This window comes from Orbicella faveolata, unplaced genomic scaffold, assembly GCF_042242905.1.
Source record: "Orbicella faveolata isolate gen_17 unplaced genomic scaffold, um_ofav_v1 contig_48, whole genome shotgun sequence".
In the NCBI taxonomy this organism is placed as follows: Eukaryota; Metazoa; Cnidaria; class Anthozoa; order Scleractinia; family Merulinidae; genus Orbicella; species Orbicella faveolata.
Window position 1 is genome coordinate 4872970 of NW_028301578.1, and position 19531 is coordinate 4892500.

Below are 19531 nucleotides of genomic sequence, written 5' to 3' on the forward strand. Positions count from 1 at the left end.
GCCTTGCAAAACACTGAGACTTTGTGATAAAATCTAGACTATGACATGCACATAATCACTACAAACATGAGACTGTGAGACCCTTGGAATTCAATAAGCATTTTGCAAGACCTTTGGTTTTTGAAGGAGCATTCACCAACCCTTTCTTTGAAGTGTGTGTCTGTAGCAATTGTCTCTACTATATATAGTCTTGTTGATGTTTCTTTCCATGCAGCCATTGTCCTTAAAGACATATGCAGCAAGGTTTTCAACTCTTCTTTATGCCGAGGAACTACAAATGGAGGTAGACATGAGAGAATTTGACATGGAAAGGGTAAGGATGTTTTAATTTGTTGGTCACAGAAATAATGCGATACAGTTTAATTAATAGTCTCAAGATGACGTAGCATGAACAGAATTCTTTGTGTGAATGATCTGTGCACTCCATATCATCTTGAGACTGTTTAGTTGTACATGCATACGTACTAATTGATATTATTTGCAGCTCTTTTGTGGTGGTCTGATGGTTTCAAAAGGTTTCATTTTGAGCTTTCCATTTAATCCAGAGCGCCTGTGTTCTTGGGCAAGATTCTTCTCTCAGTACCTCTCTCACCTAAGTGTATAAATTAAAGAAGCTAGCTAAATTCTGGGGAGTAACTTGTATGTTTTAGCATGCCATCCAGAAATGAGAACTAATGCTCCAAGTTGATTCCTGCTGTAAAAACAGTGATAGGCTTTGCCTGTCTTGGGGAATTTTGGTTATGTGTAGATGTTACTATAGCCTACATACCCACATACTGCTTGACGTCTACAGGCTAATGTTGATTAAAGAAAATAAAGATGGTCTGAATCTGGAAAATTTAACTTGAAATAAATGCAAAAACCCTCAAGAGAATGTTATTTTATTGGCCAATATTGACAGGACAGTAAATAAAATGTAGTTACATTTTTAATATCATGGGTGAAAAATTTTGGTGTGAAATTTCAGCGTTAATTTACAATAAATTTATTTCACGTGTGAAGTTAGAAAATTGCCATGGCAACATGTGGTACCCGATTGTAGAATAATTTGTTACCCATGATACTTATACATGTAGGCAATCAAAATAATGGTATACTCGTGAAATTAAGAAGTAAGAATTATTTTTCAGTTACTTGCATTTTGTCAAAATAACTCCCTCACCTAAAGGCTTGGAAAATTATCAGAATTTTGACAAAGCGCACATTTCCTAATCTCACTCGTCACCATTTCATTGCCCACCTTCACCTCTCTTCAGGTGAACATGAATGTGTGTCGTGAATTTCTTAGTCTCACTGTGCCAGGGTTAGCAGAAGGAAGACCCTCGCTGTTGCTTGGCGACAAGATTGTTGTCTGTCTTACAGGTATGATGCATCTCAATGCTGCTCACAGTACATACTTATTTTTGTTCATAGAAGAGCTCTTCTTTAATCATGTTTAGAAAACAGTCCTAAGAAAATACGCGCGCTGATTGGTTAAAAATCGTGTTTCTATAACTCGATGGAACACAGAACTAGCACGAGCTGTTGACGTAATGATGGCGTGAGCAAAGCGAATTTACACGTAGGCCCAGTTCATACGTCACATTTCTACCGTGTCGATCGATTTCAATTCAATTAAGTACGGCTGAAATGCGACTGTGGATTCATACGTCGCACTTGTGTCGCACTTAACTCAGAATTTATACTGTCGGGTATGTCGGCCAGCGGAAAATGTTTTAAACGTAAAATATTCAATATGGCGGACGAAAATACTGAGCAACGAAGGACTTTAAGGAGAAGGCTGACAAGGGAGCAGTATGTGTTGCAATATGTTCAGGTTGCATTGGGTCGAGAATGGCCAAGTTTCTCCTTTTTCTTTGGCGGGAAAACATTTACGCTTGTTCAATACATTAACATAATGTATGCATTAGATTCGACACGGCAGAAATTGGACGTCTGAATCGGTGTCGCATTTCTGTCGGATAATGCGACGAGACCAGTCGAACGTGCGGCAGAAATGCGGCAGCCAATTCAGACGTCGAATTTCTGTCGAATTTAATTCGTTGAATTGAATTCGACACGGCAAAAATGCGACGTATGAATCGGGCCTTAGATTATCAAAGTTAACAAGCTGTTTTCCTTTTTTTTCGTCGCGGTGTTTTCTAAAAGAAAAAGAAAACATGTTCTCCGTGTTTCTGTCGAGTTATAGAAACACTCGTGAAAGTTTTGGAGAACTCGAAAAAACTGTGGAAACACTCGCCTCCGGTTCGTGTTCCCACAGCATTTCTCGTTCTCCCAAACTTCCACTCGTGTTTCTATAACTCAACAGAGACACGTAGAACATGTTTTCTATTTCTTAAAAAGATGATGAATATTCCTTTCTGTACTAAACACTGTTGTCCTTATATTTTATCCCAACTGGAATTTAGGATCCCAAAAGTTCTTTTCAGTGTCTGTGCTAGGTACAATATATTGACTGTTATTTTCGGAGATGGTAGACTGCACTTAACTTTTATACTGTATGGGTCGATGTTTCAAGTTGATTTGAAAAATCATTCTTATAAATTCAGATTTACTCTGTTGTGGCAATTTTTTTCAACAAAGGAAAGAAAAAGCTGGTTTGAAAACCACAAAAAGAAATAACTGAATGAAATGTTGTTAAATCACAACATATATGAGAACTTGTGTACCGCGAAAAAAATTGCAGATCATGGAGTGCTATTTAGTTTTTGGTTTGTTTTCATTTTGCCTTTATTGACGTCTTTTCTTTTCTTTCTTTTTTTTTCCTCTCTTGTTTTTTCAGGTAGTTTATCTGACTCTCCTAAATATGAGGGTTACATTCATGAGGTGTGTCTCATCAGATATACTTTATATATATATAAGTCTATTTCCGCTATTGTCAAACGTGCCTTAACGACGTTCGCGCTAATTGTTTCTGCGCATCGTTACTGCGCACGCAAATTCACACGCCACGTCATGTAGGAGAGCGCACGCTTACATGTAGTAATGAAATAAACAATGATAGGGCAGATGGCCATTGCTATAGCTTTGCCTGGATTTAACGATCTTGGACGCTCGGTGACCCCTATTTTTCTTTTGATGGATCATTTTCTCTACCGATTTTCTGCGTGTAGCGAAAAAAGAAGAAAATCTATCGACTAGAAGTTTGAATTTTTTGCAAAATGTACCATCGAATTCCGTTCTTTTTAGCTCTTCGTTTATCTGTGCGACGATTTCAAATGCCTCTTGAAGGATCAAGTTTTGTGAAAACGTTGGTAACATTTGGAATTATCTACGCAACAGACGCACTTCGTCAAAATGTAACTAAGATCGTTTGCGTCCGTTGACTCACCTTCGATATTTTTAACTATAAACCCCATTAGACCATGCGGAATTACGTGCGCCATCTTTTCAAAATCAAGGTTATTTTCCACACGCTTTATCTCTGAAACGAAGTAGGTGGTCCCCATTTTTTTTTTTTTTTTTCGCTTTTCTGACACAAGAAACTCATTATCTGACTGCAGTAAAAATTTAAAAAAAAATCTATCGGCTGGAAAGTTTTCGCACGAGCATCCTTAAAATTGCTAACAAGCATGTCTGGCAATTCAAGGGTCATTTTAAAGTAAACTATGTCCTAGACTCGTGTTTTAAGATCAGTGAATTGTTCGGGCAGCCTTACAAACATTCTGAAGTAAGGGGTTGGTGTTGTCTACACGCAGTAAATAGACCATTTTAGAGTTGCCTCCTCAGTGACCTGGCCTTTGGATGGCAGCGATGCTGGAGGTGACCTCGTTTTGATGCAGACCGCACTGTTTTTGTGTGTGTAAAACAAGTTGTTCTGATGCTAACTAGGTGCATTTACATGACAAAAGCAGTGAGGTCTGTATCGAAACACGGTCAACTCCAGCCTCGCTGCCATGCAAAGGCCAGGTCACTGAACAGGCAACTGTAAAACGGTCTATTCACATTCTATTGGGCAGTGGATTAGCGATAAAGATAAAGTGCTCTACGCTGTGAAAAGTAGAATAGACAGTTTTCATCCCTGTTACCACCCAATTCAGATCACGTGATGATTCATTTTGGAGGTTACAACTGTTCTGTTTGTACATACTTCCATGCAATCAGTTGCGTGTGTCAAATTGCACAATTGTAACCTCCTAAATGGATCATTACATGATTTGAATTGGGTGGCAACAAAGAAACAAAAACGCGTTAACCAAATCCGTCTATTAATAATTGTCCTGATAAATATTGGTTCTTTTTATATTTATTTTATTACCATATAGCACGAGTGAGGTCATTTTCTCCATATTTTTAGGTTCGCAAGGATGACATTTTGCTGAAGTTTAATGAAGAATTCCACAACAGATTTGCTATGCAGGAGTGTGATGTAATGTTCTATTTTAACAGGTCAGAGGCAATTCACGCTATTGGTATAATCGTTGTTAGCTTGTAAGAGCAGTTTTCACTTGGGCGTTGAAGGTCTTCGCATTTACCTTGGTTTTGCATTACCATATTTAAGCGATTGGCATTTAAAACTCGCGCGCCACTTTTTCATCCAATCACAGGTTAAAACTTAAAGCAATGGTGACTCGCTGGCACGCGTTTTCCCTAGGCTCGATTTCCGCCGCTTTCTCGAGTCCGGTCTACGTTCCTCCCCGAGAAGAGACGGCTGGACGCGTGAGTGGCAAAGCATGTCTGTGACGTAACTTCATAATGTAATTCTTGCGGCGCTTCAGGTGGCCGGAAATGTCATCTGATGACAATCATAGGCAGGCACACATGACGCCTACGGCTCCTAAAATTTGTGGCGTTTTCGCCACTTCTTTTAACTTTGGCCCTCCAACCTATTTTATTTGACATTATTGTTGCGGAAGGGCTTTACATGCTGTGTTCTATAGAAGAGTTTTTTTTTTTTTTTTTAAAGTAGAGCAGAGCTGTTTGACTATGCTGTAGCAACTGTCATGTCAAAGGTCACACATATTTTGGTGTAAATGGTATTGACACCATGTTTATGTTTTGCTTGTTCGGTTTGCTTTGGCTCATTTAAGACTTTAATCTTGTCTGGCTTCGTCAGAGACTGGTGTTGCTTCTCTTCAAGAAGACTGAGGTACACATCAATTTGACTGGGTGTTTTGTTTCTTGAAATCGTTGTTTGCGTTTATCACTCCCTTTGTTTACTTTGTTCGTTATCTCATATTCTGGTACCACATGATTCAAATATAGATTCTAACGTATAAGTCTGTTGACTATTTTGCGTGTTGTATATGCTACTATGGTTAAGATCAGGCGAGATTTCATCAGTTGACGGTATTTGGTTAAATATCCCACTAATGCGATCGCACTTCATATCGAACAACTCCTTTGCTACTGCGAGAAAGCTAATTTATGCAGCCTGCTCGATTCAGGCAGGCAGATTTCTTATTGGTTGGAATTAACAATGCCAAGTCCACGAGTCCAGCCGTGAGTTCGGGGGAGGAGCGCGGGCTCTTTTCCCGAACAGCGGCTGGTAATCGAGCCTAGTTTTCCCGCGCTTTGAGCTGTTTACAAGCTGTCATCATGTACTTGGTTTAAGTTTTGATTGGTTCACTGTATCGTCTATGTTTTTTGTGACCGGCTAGGGTGATTACTTTGGTTTTGGTTGTGCAACACTCAATTCAAAACCGCTCTATACTCAGTGTACAATTCGGATGAGTAGATGACCAAACTTGTGTTCTGTTTTCCTTCATGTAGGACGACACTTAGAAGAGCTCACCGTGCGGTCGAGTTTGCTTTAACTCTGGGAGAAGAAGGTAGTTACGTCGATACAAAAAAAAAATGGATTTATAAAAGCATCATAGCTTGTCATGGGTGTAAATGGCTTCAAGCAATTACCGTGTAGCACAAATTGCTTTCTTCTAATACTTAAGAGATGGTAAGCTTGCAGCGTGCAACTGTCGAGTTATGTATGCACGCGGAAGGTTGCTAAGCGCGAAAGAAGCGTAAGAGTCGCACGAGGCGATAGCTTTGTGAACTAAACCTGGTTATCTTTTTATATGTTTGTTCTTTCTTATTTAGTTTTGTTTCCAAGGACGTTGTCTCCCAAGTTGCCAGTCTTGACTTTGGCCGTCGCTAATTCATCGACAAGTAAACAAAAGACAGACACTGAACAAGGTATTTTCATGCTAATTTAAAACTCTTCTTGCCATGTCTTCTTTAAATCGTCATTGTCACAACCACTTTGCTAACTACAGAAACTGTAGGAACTGCTAATAAAGGAATTCTGTGGGTCACACATGTTTTCAAGTGTTGTCCATGTAGCGTTCAGTTTCTATCCTCGACTTTGTTTATGATCCTCACTTTCTACTGGTCCCCCATTATTTGTTGCTGCTGTCTTTTTCTTTTCTTGTAAATCTGGCAAAATAAAATGCTTGCTTTTGTTGTGTTGTGTTGTGTTGTGTTGTGTTTAGAATTGTTCCAAAAGTCAAATCAGTATTGTTTCGTTTCCCACGATCTAGGGATGCTTTTTAGCTTCTTAAAATCCTGCCAAGATGATAATATAAAGATACTCGACAGTAGGGAGCTTCTTGCCTTATAAGAGTACAAAATGCGTCACAGATTGAAAGAAAAAATGGCAGACCGCATTGATCAAAATACTTTACTTTCCGAGTCGAATCTACGAAGGTCGACGATTCAAATTAGAACGAACACAAATTTATGGCTGCATTTGTTTTCCTATGAATTTACACGCACAACAAACATTGAAATACAAATATCTTTCATCGAAAATATCAACTTTGTCTTCGTTACAATTGAATATATGAATGTTCTTTTTCAATTGCGGAGAAAGATATGAACACATCAATGATCATCGCAGTTACATACACAACTTAAGAGCCAGTTCCTGTAAATACCGAGAATGAGATGACAGTTGCGAAATTTTCGAATAACCTCTCCACATTTGCCGGATGGTCTGAACTGAAGTCAAGAACTCACTCAACTAACACCATGACAATTATTCGGACTGGCCAACAGAACGGCGAAGTCTTGCAATTTTAAAACAGAGCGAAGTCCGGAAACTTTGTAAGAAAGAAATCTGGACAACGAAGTGCGATTGAGGAAGAAGCCTTAGTGGTTTTTCTGTCTTGCTCCTTACGTTTTGCAATTGGCGGACGCCTGTTGGAACACTCCAAGAAAAATGATGTCACAGTATGTGTTTTATTCAGAGGTATTTGCCATATTAAATGATAGGAAATTAACGATTCATCTATAAAGCTGGTGGTAAAAGACAGGGGAACTGTATCCATAAGAATTGCAAGCACACGGGTAAGAAATACAAAGGTTGAATCATCTTGCTTATTCCACAAGTACAACGTTTCGACAGTTGATCATGAAGTTTCGTCAACTGCTCGCGCTTTGTTATCGGCATTACCTGGTCTCAGACCAGGATTTCAAGAAATGCTGCGATGAGGCGGTTGTTTTTAAAGCAAAGTGTACCTGTTTACATGAAATGGTTGTGTTCGAATATTTACGCCAAACATGATGGATGCAACTGTAACCGATTGTTTACTCAAACTTCACGTTTCAAAATGTTTATTTTTACTTAAAGACAAGTTCGGCTGTGGCCATCGGTGTTCCACAAAAGTTAAAACTGCCGATATTGAACGAATAATGTGTGCTACAGTTGTAACCTTCAAAAAGAAACATACAGTAGGCGGAAGGAAAATCAGTTTCGGGCGATATGCACGTGCCGGTGATCGAAATAAATTTGCATAACAATCAAATGTACCAAAAGCAGCGTCTAGTTTCATTTAACTGCAAATGTTTGGAGAAGTTAATCATGTGGTCAATCTAAAAGGGAAAAAAACAGATTACAAGTATCCTTATTGACGAAAAAGGTTTCCATTCGCTTATTTTTGTTCTTGATGAAGGTAGCTGGCCAAGTTCCATGTTGGTTTTGCGAATGACGAATTTACAAAAATGTACCACACGTTTATGTCTCTCGACGGGTTAGTTTTTTCGGGCCGCGGAAGAGACTTTCACACATCATAATATAGAGTATGGGCTTTCAGAAAATTTTAGTTTCGATTTCAAATTCAATGTACCAGTGGGCTTTTGATGGTATTGAAATTAGCTAAAAGTAGCCATTTCGCTCACGAGCTTCGATGAAGGTACTTTTATCGGCCTAAAATATGATCAAACTTGGAGCTTTTGCTAATCAAATTAATGCTTTAGAAACAGCAAGACATGCACTATGAGCTGCCCAAAGTATATTGATAGATATCATCGCGTTGATCTGTACGAGCGAAAAGAAAATGAACAATTTGCGGCCATTTTCGGCGGCGTCAGGCAGCTAAAATGGCGATTTGCAAACTTTCCTCGATTTCGAAAAAACTAAAGCGCTTCAGGACCTTTGAATGGTATTTTCGAAAACAACTCACTACAGAGGTTATTTGGGCAAAATATAAAGAAATCGAAAATTTCGCGACTGTCATCTCATTCTCGGTATTTACAGGAACTGGCTCTTAAGCAGTTGTGAAATTGAAGACTGAAAAAAGTCCAGGCTTGAACGGGATTCGAACCCATGACCTCTGCGATACCGGTGCAGTGCTCTACCAACTGAGCTATCATGCCAAGTGGGAGCTGGTCACGTTGTGAGTTTGTAATATACCCGTAGATGATGAAAATACTAGTGAATTTATGAAAGACCATATGTTTAAACTGCGGAGAAAGAGATGAAGACATGATTGATCATCACAGTGTTACACCCTCAGCGATAGGCTAGTGTCCCAAAATAACTTCGTGGGTTTTTTTTTTTCTGTGTTTTTATTTTTTGAAAGGTACACCCTTAAACGCTAGTACAGCTGAGTCTTCGAGTAAAGATAGACCTGAAGATTTCTTGTACAATACGTCCCTGAATGAACGCCAGAGGGCGGCTGTTTGTCGTATAGTTAGTGGTCAATGTCGCCCAACTCCATATCTGTTATTTGGTCCTCCTGGAACTGGCAAGACTATCACTGTAGTGGAGGCTATTCTACAGGTATTACTAAATAAAATCCAATATTTAGAGAGGAAGTCACGCCAGCCTTAACTGGTTTTCATGCAGCTCCTCTATCCTGGTCCAGTTGGAATTTGGAGATATTGGTTTTTGAGGAGGGAGGAAAACTAGAGAACCTGGAGAAAAACTCTGGAAGCAAGGCGAGAACCAGCAACAAACTCAACCCACATATGGCACAGGGCCGGAATCGAATCCGGGCCACATTGGTGGTAGGCGAGCGCGCTCAATACTGCGTCATCCATGCCCGCCCGCACCCCCCTAGATCTTAGATGTGAGGTTAATTTAGGCCCTGGCCTATGTTGTAACATGGCACGCTGGTTGTAGTCTGTTCACTGATTTACTATCTTCTCTTGATGTCAATGAGATATTCACGTTTTTGTATTATGAGTGATGATGTCATAGGTGGTTCCACTAAAACAGTTCAACACTCAATGAAGAATATCTCGAGAAGTATTAGAGCAGTGTTCTCTAAACTTCGCACCAGAAATGTATATCACAAAAGAAACAAAATGACACCTGTCGTGCCATCGCCATGGCAACAGTTATGCCGCTGGTCCTGTTTTAATTAAAACTGAAATTCCCAGATTTTATGTTAAGCAAGGGTCATCCACTGCCAACAATCTAATGGGGAGAGTTAAGACAATATGGGAACCATTTGTGCTCTGAGCAAGACCCTCTGTCCCTTTTCAAAGGGTTGCAAATGGGCATATTTGGTTTTTCACAGAAAGAGACTGGAGCCAAAAGTGTTGCCATGGCAACAACACAGAAGGTTTCATTCTGTTTTTTTTTTTTTTTTTTGTCATGTACATTCCTGGTGCCAAGTTTGAAGAACACTGCTCCAAAATTTCTAGAGATATTCTTGATTCACTATTTTACTGTTCAAGTGGAACTATTTATGACGTCATCACTTTCTTTATTTGCATAATACAAAAACGCAAATATCTCTAGAACGAAAAAAGATATTCCAAGAAAGAAAACGCCATTCTTCTTTACTTTGAAAAGCCTTTCAAATAAGCAGGAATTATTTTTTACTTCAAAGGTGCTTTAATGTAGCTATACGCTGCGGTATTTCGTGTAGCTTTAGCGCAGAATCTATTTAGGGATTTTCCTGCTTCGCTATCAACGTGATGTTTATAACCTCCGCATGTTTTCTAGATCTTTCACAGAATTCCTTCCAGCCGAATTCTGGCTTGTGCCCCGTCAAATAGCGCCGCTGATTTAATTGTGAGTACACATTGCACTAGAATGTCCTAGAAAACAGATAGTAAACTTGATAACATAAAATGAGATGTGTTACTACATTTTTGGAAGTCTGGCAAAATTGGTTCTTGTACTTTGGGGTAGTTATTGGCAATTTATGAAGGAGTTATAGTTGTTGATTATCAAAAAAATAAATAAACTTGGGTTTGATTCTTGAATATGCAGTATTTATTCACAACTGTGTTATATATTTTCTTGTAATATAGACTCCCATCTCAGTCACACTTCGTGGTTAAAATGTTATCATGATTTTAACTGTAACCCACATATAAGAACCTGCTTAGTCTTGCGAGAATTTAAGTTTCCATTTGCAGATAAATTCTCAGTGTCCCTTAGTTGACTCGTTGGTTAGCCAAGTTTGAGAAACCAGTAGTAAAATTTTAAAGTTGTACAAACTAGGTGACGAAAAGTGAAATAAGCGTTGGCCAATGTTTCGCAGTGTGTGTGTGTGTGTGTGTGTGTGTGTGTGTGTGTGTGTTTTTGTTTGTTTTTTTTTTCGCAGTGTTTTGTTGTATTGCGTCAAAAGGTATCTTCAATTTAGCTTAATGCTAGATTCCAGATACGTCACTCAAACAGGAGAAACAAATATTTCAGATAAACGTAACACTGGTGAAGGATCCAGCTGGCAGAGGGCCACACTAGTAAGCTTTTAACAACACAAGGACGAGGAGTAAAGGAACTCAGTCACAGTATTAGGAGTGATTTTGGCCACGTCCAAAATTACCTTTAAATGAAGGAAACCTGAAAATAATAGTTTACTAAGATAGAAGAACACCAAAGAGATAATAGTAAACCATAAAGGAACAAGAAAGGTTAAGGATGAAGAAGATTAACACGGATTGCAAACGACGAACTTGAAAAATTTAGGCTTAACTTTTGGAGATGCTCAAACTGTGACGTAGCTCCTTTAAACTCGAGACCACTGGGACAAAATCCAGTTATCAGCGAGATGCAACACTGAAACGGGATTTCAAACCCAGCGCCTGAAACCACTTTGCCACGCTGCCTCTCTAGGCATCTGTCGAGCAGACCGTTTTAGGTTTAATAACATCACTTTATTTTACTTCTTCTCAGGCAGAACGACTTCACATGAGCGGTTTCATTCAAGAAGGAGACATGGTCCGACTAAATGCTATTCAGCGAGCGCAGAGTATCCCAGAATCCATCACTCCGTACTGCACTGACACGGATCAGTTGGACATGGCGGCGCGTTATCGCGTCATAATCTGCACATGCAGTACAGCAGGTCAGCTGTATTCCCTGGGATTGCGGGCAGGTCATATCACGCATGCATTTGTTGATGAGGTTTGTAACTTAAGTCAGACAAATCATGGTATCTTCACGTACATGTATTACATGGCAAACTGGTCCACGACGTAATGGAGAATTCTGATTGGTTCCCTGAACGGTCCGAGTTTTGCAATAAGGGTCGCTTCCTTGCATACGGCGACTGAGCCCGCACTGCGAGTGGCAGTCAAAACCGAACTGTCCTAAACGACACGATAACAGTCTTTTCCTTCGTACATGTAGCTAACAAAAATTAAGACAATACCAAAGTTGCTTCGGCTTCTTCTAATATTTTAATTCAAGAATGCAGGGTTCAATTTGACGAGAAACAACATATTTTGTTCAAAATATCGCAACTATTTTCCTATCTGGCGACATTCGACGAACCATGAGCGAGTTGCCGGACGTGGCAACCCATTTTTAACTCCAGATTAAAAGCTTGGAGACACAAAATGTTTCAAACTTTTCACTTTTTACAATCTGAAGGGGTTTTGGAATTTTAAAGCCCTTTACGTGAACAGTCAATGCCGTCTCCAGTGAGAAAAGTTGCCTGACTGCAATACCTTTCCTGTTAAGATACATTTCTTACATCACGACACCGGACAGTAAAGTTTTCTCGCCTTCTGAATCCTGATTGGTCAATTCAAATTTCAGCCTTATGCAAGGTTAGAATCGATAACTCAGTTTCGGACAATTTATATTTAGAAACATTGTAATAAAGAACAGAAACTCTTTTGTTTTAGAGAAAATAAAACATATTTATATCCAAGTTCATCAGTGAATCAAATCGTCTAAAATGTCGTAGAAAAACTGCCAGAGAGTTGTGACCGCGATCAAGCAGCGATTGTCAAGTGTCGCAATGTTGTTTTTCCAGGCAGGACAAGCTACTGAGCCCGAGTGTCTTGTCGCTGTTGGACTGGCCGCAGGGGATGATGGTCAGGTAGATACTTGTTTAGTAGCTGACTCTGAAAAGAATAGGGCTATTGCTAACGCGAGTCATAATTAACAGGGAGCTTAAGCTAAGCATGACAGCAACGACAAAAATAATGTCGCCAAACTAAGGGTTTATGAGCAAAGCAGGTCCTTGAATGAAACAATTTTAGCGTTAGAATACTAGGCTTGTATATGTAGGTTTTCCCTTTAAGTAGAGAGAACTTCCCTCGGATATTTCATATTCCCACGTTAATAAAGTTTATCTAGTGTGTGTCTGACGTGAGAGGAGTCGAAGAGGGCAGCTAAAGACCTAGAAAGATGGAAGCTAGTAGTCACGGCCCTATGTTCTAGAGGGAGTGACGAGGAATAAGAAGAAGTGCCTATCTGTTTCTACTTAACAGTAACTTTGTGCGTGCCGTTTCAATCTTGGTACATGTAGTGGCCATTTTCTGCAAAACGACTACGTGAATGGACTAAATTCCGCGCATTTTGAAGAATGTGAATCCCAGCGACTTATTTTTCGCATTGTTGTTTGGAGCTGAACGTTCTCCCTACTTTTTTTTTAGCTGGACCGTCTTTCGGTTTAAAACCCGATAGATACGTTGAATAGAGGCACGGTGGCCTCATGGTTAGTGCTTCGTCCCTGGATCGAGCCCTCCAGATTCGTGCTCTGGCCGGGGACATTGTATCGTGTTCTTGGGCAAGACACTTTACTCTCACAGTGCCCGTCTCCACCCAGATGTATAAATGGGTACCCGCGAACGTAATGCTGGGGTAACCCTGCGATGGTATAGCATCTCATCTGACGGGGGGGGAACTAAATAGTCGTAGTCGCTTCATGCTACAGAAACCGGAGATAAGCTCCGGCCTAATGCGCAACTTGTCTCGTATGCAGACTTTACCTTACCTATATATTTTTTTTTTACGTCATGTCATCGCTATCGTCATTGCTTAAGCTCTTCATTGGAGAAAGAAATAACCTTTTGTTTTTTTTTTTTTTGCTTTCCTTCAGGTCGTCCTCGCAGGCGATCCTTTTCAGCTCGGCCCAGTCCTCCAATCTCGTGTAGCGTCCTCCTATGGACTGGAAATCTCTCTGCTGGAGCGCTTAATGGGCAGACCGCTGTACTGTAGGAATGAAGACAAATTTTCTGACCATGGTTGCTACGATCCACTTCTAGTTACCAAACTGATAAATAATTATCGTTCACACCCAGCTGTGCTCAAACTCTCCTCTGCTGTTTTTTACCATGATGAGCTCAAGCCCTGTGCTGATGTGCGGATGCGGGAAAGTTTGTGTCAGTGGGAAAGGCTTCCAAACAAAGGATTTCCAGTGATTTTTCACGGCCTGAAGGTAAAGTTGTACACGTGCATGGTCAAAGGAGCTCATTCACGATACTTTGGCCACGTGTAAAATTACCTTTACATTGAAGGGAACGTGAAAATAGTAGTTAACTAAGATAGAAAAACACCAAAGACATAACAATAAACCGTCAAGGAACAAGGTTGGCTAAGGATGGAGGAGATTAACACGGATTACAAACGACGAACTTGAAAAAATTAGGTTAAACGTTTAAAGATGAGCAAAGAAAGGATTTTACATCTGGATATCACAAAAACCTCATCCAATGATTGTTTAAACACGTCATTTTATAGAGCAAGGATACCCGTTCATCGAATTCTAAACGCTTGCTCACGCCGTTGATTTAGTTCGCGCCAAGTTACTGGCTATGTTAAAATAGTAGTTCATTTTCATTGCTTTACAATAGAGCGGTTTCCTTGTGAGTGTCGTAAAACCAAAACCAAAGTAATCACTCTAGCCAATCAGAAAGGACACAGACAATGCATTAAACCAATCAAAGCTCGAAGTAATTACATGTAGCTGACGCAAAGCGCGGGAAAACGCGTGCGAGTGACTCGCGATTGGTTTTGGTTTCGCTTCTGACTGGATGAAAAAATGACGCGAGGTTTTAAGCCAATCGTGTAGTTTGATGCAAAGCCAGTTACTTTTGTACACTCAAATGAAAACCGTTCAACTTTTCAATGCTAACTATAGCTGTTTTTGTTTTAGGGAGAAGATATTCGTGAAGGTAACAGTCCATCATGGTTCAACCCAGTGGAAGCTGTTCAAGTTGTGAAGTATTTACAGTCTCTCAGATCAAGCGACAAGTTCTCCCTCAAACTCACTGATATCGGTGTCATTACTCCTTACAGGAAACAGGTTTGTACCGCAAGTCCTTCATCTGTTGTCTTAAGCTGTTCCCATTGGTCGTCGATCAAGAAATGATAAAAGAGTAGGAAAATTGACGCGCGTACCAATTTGCGCCCGGAAATTTCATGTTCTTCTTGTTGTTTTGTTTTGTTTTTGTTTGTTTGAAATAAGTGAAAGCTGCTTTCGGTTTAACAGTTATTCTATAAGTTCAAATCCTCATTACAGTCGAACCCCCTCTAACGGCCACCTCTCTACAATGGCCATTTATTTTTGTCCCGGCGAACAGTCTATACATTCACTGTTATTTTAACCTCTCTACAACTGCCACCTATCCACAACGGCAATAGCCACTAACACTCGTCCCAACTGCCAAAATAACCTCTCGACAACGGCCAGTTAATCAACGACTGGCGAACCGTGTTTACAAAATCCGTCATTGGTGTCTATTTTTGTGAAGTTTCTGTTTTATTGATACATTTTGATTTATATATGCTACAATAAACATTTTTGAAAACAAAAGGTTGCAACCCCGAAAAAAAGGTGTCATGTCTACACAGCAGGTATATTTTGCAGGGTGCAGGGTGCAGGGTGCAGGGTGCAGGGTGCAGGTTGAAATGTAATTATAACTGGAAAACCGCTGGCACTTGAAAAAACGTACAGTTGGTAGAATTACCGTGACTGTTACATGACGCTGTTTACAGTCGCTCAGAAAGGTGGCTTCCACCTAAGTGCCAAACCGGCCGAAGCGATGGGAGGAGAGTATATTTCTATGATTTTAAGCCTGCAATGAATTATTGTTTTTGAAGAAACATCTGAAATATCATCTCAAATATCTGCTGAATTTGGTTTCTTCCCAGTGAGTACCAAAATGAACTGAAGCACACTGAGCTTGCGCTAGTATATTCCGTCGGTTAAAATCTTATATTATTTCATTTCTTTATTTATTTGCTTCATTTGTGATGGCAATCTTCTGTTGTTGAGGGAAGACTCGAGCCAAATCTGGAATCGATGGAGACATCTGTGGAGCGGCCATCCAGATGGCTTTGAAGAGATTTCACCAGTCCCTGCGTGTCGTTCGATAAGTACTTATAGCGGATCGATCGTGTTTTCGATGGACATGAGAACATCGTTCAAACCAAGTGCGATCACAAACATGTTGGGAAGCGTACGAAGTTTCTGGTTTCTGTACACGGCGTAACAAGTTAGAAGATTGCCAAAGAAGGCCTAAATATTAATAACAGCGTGTTTTCACTACGTGAAACAGGCGAACTACTTTATGTAAGAACCCCCGACGAGTATATAGGTTATTAATTATTTTTAGTGCCAGCGGTTTTTCAGTTATAATTAAATTTCAACCTGCAACCTGCACCCTGCAACCTGCACCCTGCACCCTGCAAAATATACCTGCCGATGTCTACACCCCTATCTCGCCACAACGGCCAACTCTCTACAACAGCCACTTTCCTCTGTCTCCAAGGTGACCGTTGTGGAGAGGTGCGACTGTAGTATACCAATAAAAGAGATTTTTACACGCTTCGCTCACCATCAAAGACATTTACTAGGCCGAAGTTTTTTCCAAGTTGTTCATAGTCGTTATAGTTCATATTCGTTTTCTTTTGTAGGTGGAAAAGCTCCGTCTCCTGTTGGATCGCCTGGGACTGGAAGAAGTCAAAGTTGGGTCTGTGGAGGAATTTCAGGGTCAGGAAAGACTCGCTATTATCATATCAACAGTGAGTCTGGCGAGAACTTCGTCCTACATGTATTCAAATTACCTTTCAGTGCCAAAAAGAGTAAAGTGAACTTCATAAAGATCTATGATCAAGTTTTCATAGCTCCTTGGTCAGCACTCTCAAGGTTTTACCCAGGGGGTACTCCCAGAAAAATTGGGTGGGGGTGTTTGGCCCGCTTTCCAAGGGACTCAAAGGGACCTCTATAGCTCACTCATAGTGTGAATAGAACAAGTTGAAATGGAAGACCTCTACTACGGAAATGGAATAGAAAAGACTATCATTTAATTGCTAATATTTCAACCAGTGATACAGTCTTCGACAGAAACAAAGCTAGAGTGAAATACTGGCCATTAAAAGAGCTCATTCATGGTATTTTGGCCACGTTCAAAATAACCTCTAAATTGAAGAAAACCTGAAAATAGTAGTTTACTAAGACAGAAAAAACATCAAAGAAATAATAATAAACCATAAAGGGGCAAAGATGTTTACGGATGGAGAAGATTAACACGGATTACAAATGACGAATTTGAGAAATTTAGGATAAGCTTTCCAGGATGCGCAAACAGTGACGTAGCTCCTTTAAAATGTCCTACTCCATTTCCGTTGTGCTGTCCTTGTAGTTTAAATTGCTTTAACCTTTTTGAGCGATACCCAGCATCTCAGAGTTTTCTCAAGCCGGTGTTTGTTTGTTGCATCATACTTTCAGAAAGCTTGTTCTGACGGATGCTTTCACTTTTTTGGTGGATGATAAGAACTAAAGACTCTTTCGATGCGTTTTCGAAGATTTGCCAAAAGTGAGATTTACTCCAGACCGTTGTATATTTTGAGTTAAAGGCCCCGTCCACATTACAGTGTTTTCGTTGATGCGCCTGTCCATCCATGTGTGTTCGCCTGTCCATCCATGTGTGTTCGCCTGTCGTCCACATTATACGATCGACAATGCTCCGTTTTCTCTTTCACACTGATAGGACTCCATTTTCAAGTATCACTGTCTCAGAGAACGTTTTCAAAGCGTGCGATTTCAAAGTAAACCATCAGCGTTCGCGATCAAATCAGCGTGTACTACAAGCGAAAGCCCCCCGACGAATATGCCTCACCGAAGATGCGTTATGGTGGACAGAACCTAAATTGACAACATGTAGTCTTGTAAGTGAATTAACCCTGACTATCGTCTGTGTTGTGATTGGTTGCAGGTTCGTTCTAACGAGTCATTGGTTGGTGTTGATGTACGTCACAGTGTTGGTTTCCTGAGTAATCCCAAGAGGTTTAACGTTGCTATCACTCGTGCCCAGGCGCTGCTCGTTGTGGTTGGGAATCCACATGTGCTATGTCAGGTTAGCGAGTTGAAGTAATACGTCAAACACGAAAGACCGTGTTTGACCCCATTTCTAAACACCGAGAAGAGAGTTGAAAATACGACGCGTTCCGAAGTATTTTTGGCGAACTTCGAGGTGTTTGGAAGTGTGGTCAAACACTGTCTTGAGTGTTCGATATATCTCTTCAATCGAAACTAAACTAAGGAGAAAACTGAGAATTAATTGCTAATTAAGATCAGATATCCAAACATCGTCACGGTCATGATATCCCTTGTTTAAACGTTAGCTTAAATCGTAACTTGTCCAAAAAAAGCTGGATTTAATTAAAAACCGCATTTCCTTTAGCATTTAAAGAAACCGGAAGTGTGCGCGATATCTATCGGGAGTTACCCTATCAGCGCGTGCGCAGTTTACACTACCAGCGGCTCGATAAGAACAAACGAAGCACACGAAAGCCACACGGAGATGGTTTTTCTTGGTCTTTTGCGCTTTTTTTTTTTTTTTTCTTTTAGTTTGTGTTTGCTTGTACTTTATTACTTTGAATTTTGTGAAACACAAAGAAAAAACATCTAAAATGGAGCCGAATTTGAAAGTTTTCGAATTGTTTAAATTTCCCGCGCTCAGGTTGACCCAAGTGAAATTTGACCTCCTTAGCAACGCGGGCGAGCGCGCGCATGAATCAGTGAATGGGCCTCTACCTCAAGTTAACTTGCACTTGGAGTTGTTCCTTTATGTAACAGATTTGATATGTCGTTTAGGATCCCTACTGGTGCTGTCTTCTCCAGTACTGTGTCATGAATGATGCTTATGTGGGCTGTGACTTGCCGTCCCTTGACCAACAACTTATGAAGGTAAGAATGCGCCTTTTGCTGTCGGAATCACTGTTGTTTTTACCATCAGAGCTATTTATCATCTTGAATTTAATAGAGCGGTTTTCAATTGAGTGTCGTAAAACCAAAACCAAACCAATTTGAGAACGATTTTTAGTAGACTGTTTTCGATATATTAAAATTCAGCTTGGCAGTGAGGCTTAGAGGACAGATAAAGGGAATTGAATGACATTTTGATTTATTTCTTTTGGTTATGTCCTCTAGGCCTCACTATAAAGCTGCATTTCGAAAGCATATCTCTTTTGGTACCTCAAGCTGAATGTCGAAAGTGACCTATTGAGTTGGGAAAGTCATCAGGCAGTTACTTTGGTTTTGGTTTTACTATGGTTCGAGATTGACTGAGTAGTCTAATTGATAAGTAATTGTTTTGGTTTTGGTTTTACCACACTCAATTTAAAATCGCTCTACTTACCAATTAGACTACTCAGTCAATCTCAAACCGTAGTAAAACCAAAACCAAAGTACAGTTGAACCCCGCTATTTCGAACCCGCAGTGGAAACGAAAAATCGTTCGAAATAGCGGGAGTTTGAACTAAACGATAGTAAATGACTGAAGGGGGGAATCCAAGGGAAATGGTTTTGAGTTCGAAATATCGGGAAATTCGAAATAACGGAGTTCGAATGAGCGGGTTCCAACTGTAATTGCCTCATTACTTTCCAAGTCCAAGTCTTAAACAAGTCTTAAAGTGACAGATGATTGTTCTGTCTTTTGAAACAGGAGGAATTTCATACTGCCACTGACCTGCTCAGAAAAGCACTGAGGGCTAAAGATAAAATTCAAGCGAACAATGAAGAGGCTAGTTCTCCGAAGTTTCTTGAAAACACGTTAACAGAGGATACGTCTACAAGAAACAGTTGTTTACAGGCAAAAAAATGCAACGTTGTTACGA

At 40.1% G+C, this 19531-nt stretch overlaps 1 protein-coding gene across 2 annotated transcripts in view; it reads left to right on the forward strand.

The window, feature by feature from the left end:
* The window catches only part of LOC110054799 (RNA helicase Mov10l1-like), a 33993-nt gene that overhangs the window by 13996 nt on the left and 466 nt on the right, over positions 1–19531 (forward strand). The window contains exons 6-21 of one of the 2 annotated variants that reach the window (XM_089281655.1): positions 215–313; positions 1257–1362; positions 2783–2826; positions 4298–4389; positions 5713–5771; positions 6037–6132; positions 8799–8998; positions 10172–10240; positions 11351–11581; positions 12438–12503; positions 13509–13847; positions 14565–14714; positions 16328–16435; positions 17629–17769; positions 18510–18602; positions 19360–19531. The exon at positions 19360–19531 is cut by the window's right edge and continues 466 nt beyond it. In XM_089281655.1, coding sequence (XP_089137781.1) covers positions 215–313; positions 1257–1362; positions 2783–2826; positions 4298–4389; positions 5713–5771; positions 6037–6132; positions 8799–8998; positions 10172–10240; positions 11351–11581; positions 12438–12503; positions 13509–13847; positions 14565–14714; positions 16328–16435; positions 17629–17769; positions 18510–18602; positions 19360–19531 — 2065 coding nt within the window. The remainder of the gene's footprint in view (positions 1–214; positions 314–1256; positions 1363–2782; positions 2827–4297; positions 4390–5712; positions 5772–6036; positions 6133–8798; positions 8999–10171; positions 10241–11350; positions 11582–12437; positions 12504–13508; positions 13848–14564; positions 14715–16327; positions 16436–17628; positions 17770–18509; positions 18603–19359) is intronic. The other variant, XM_089281656.1, reaches the window with a different exon arrangement.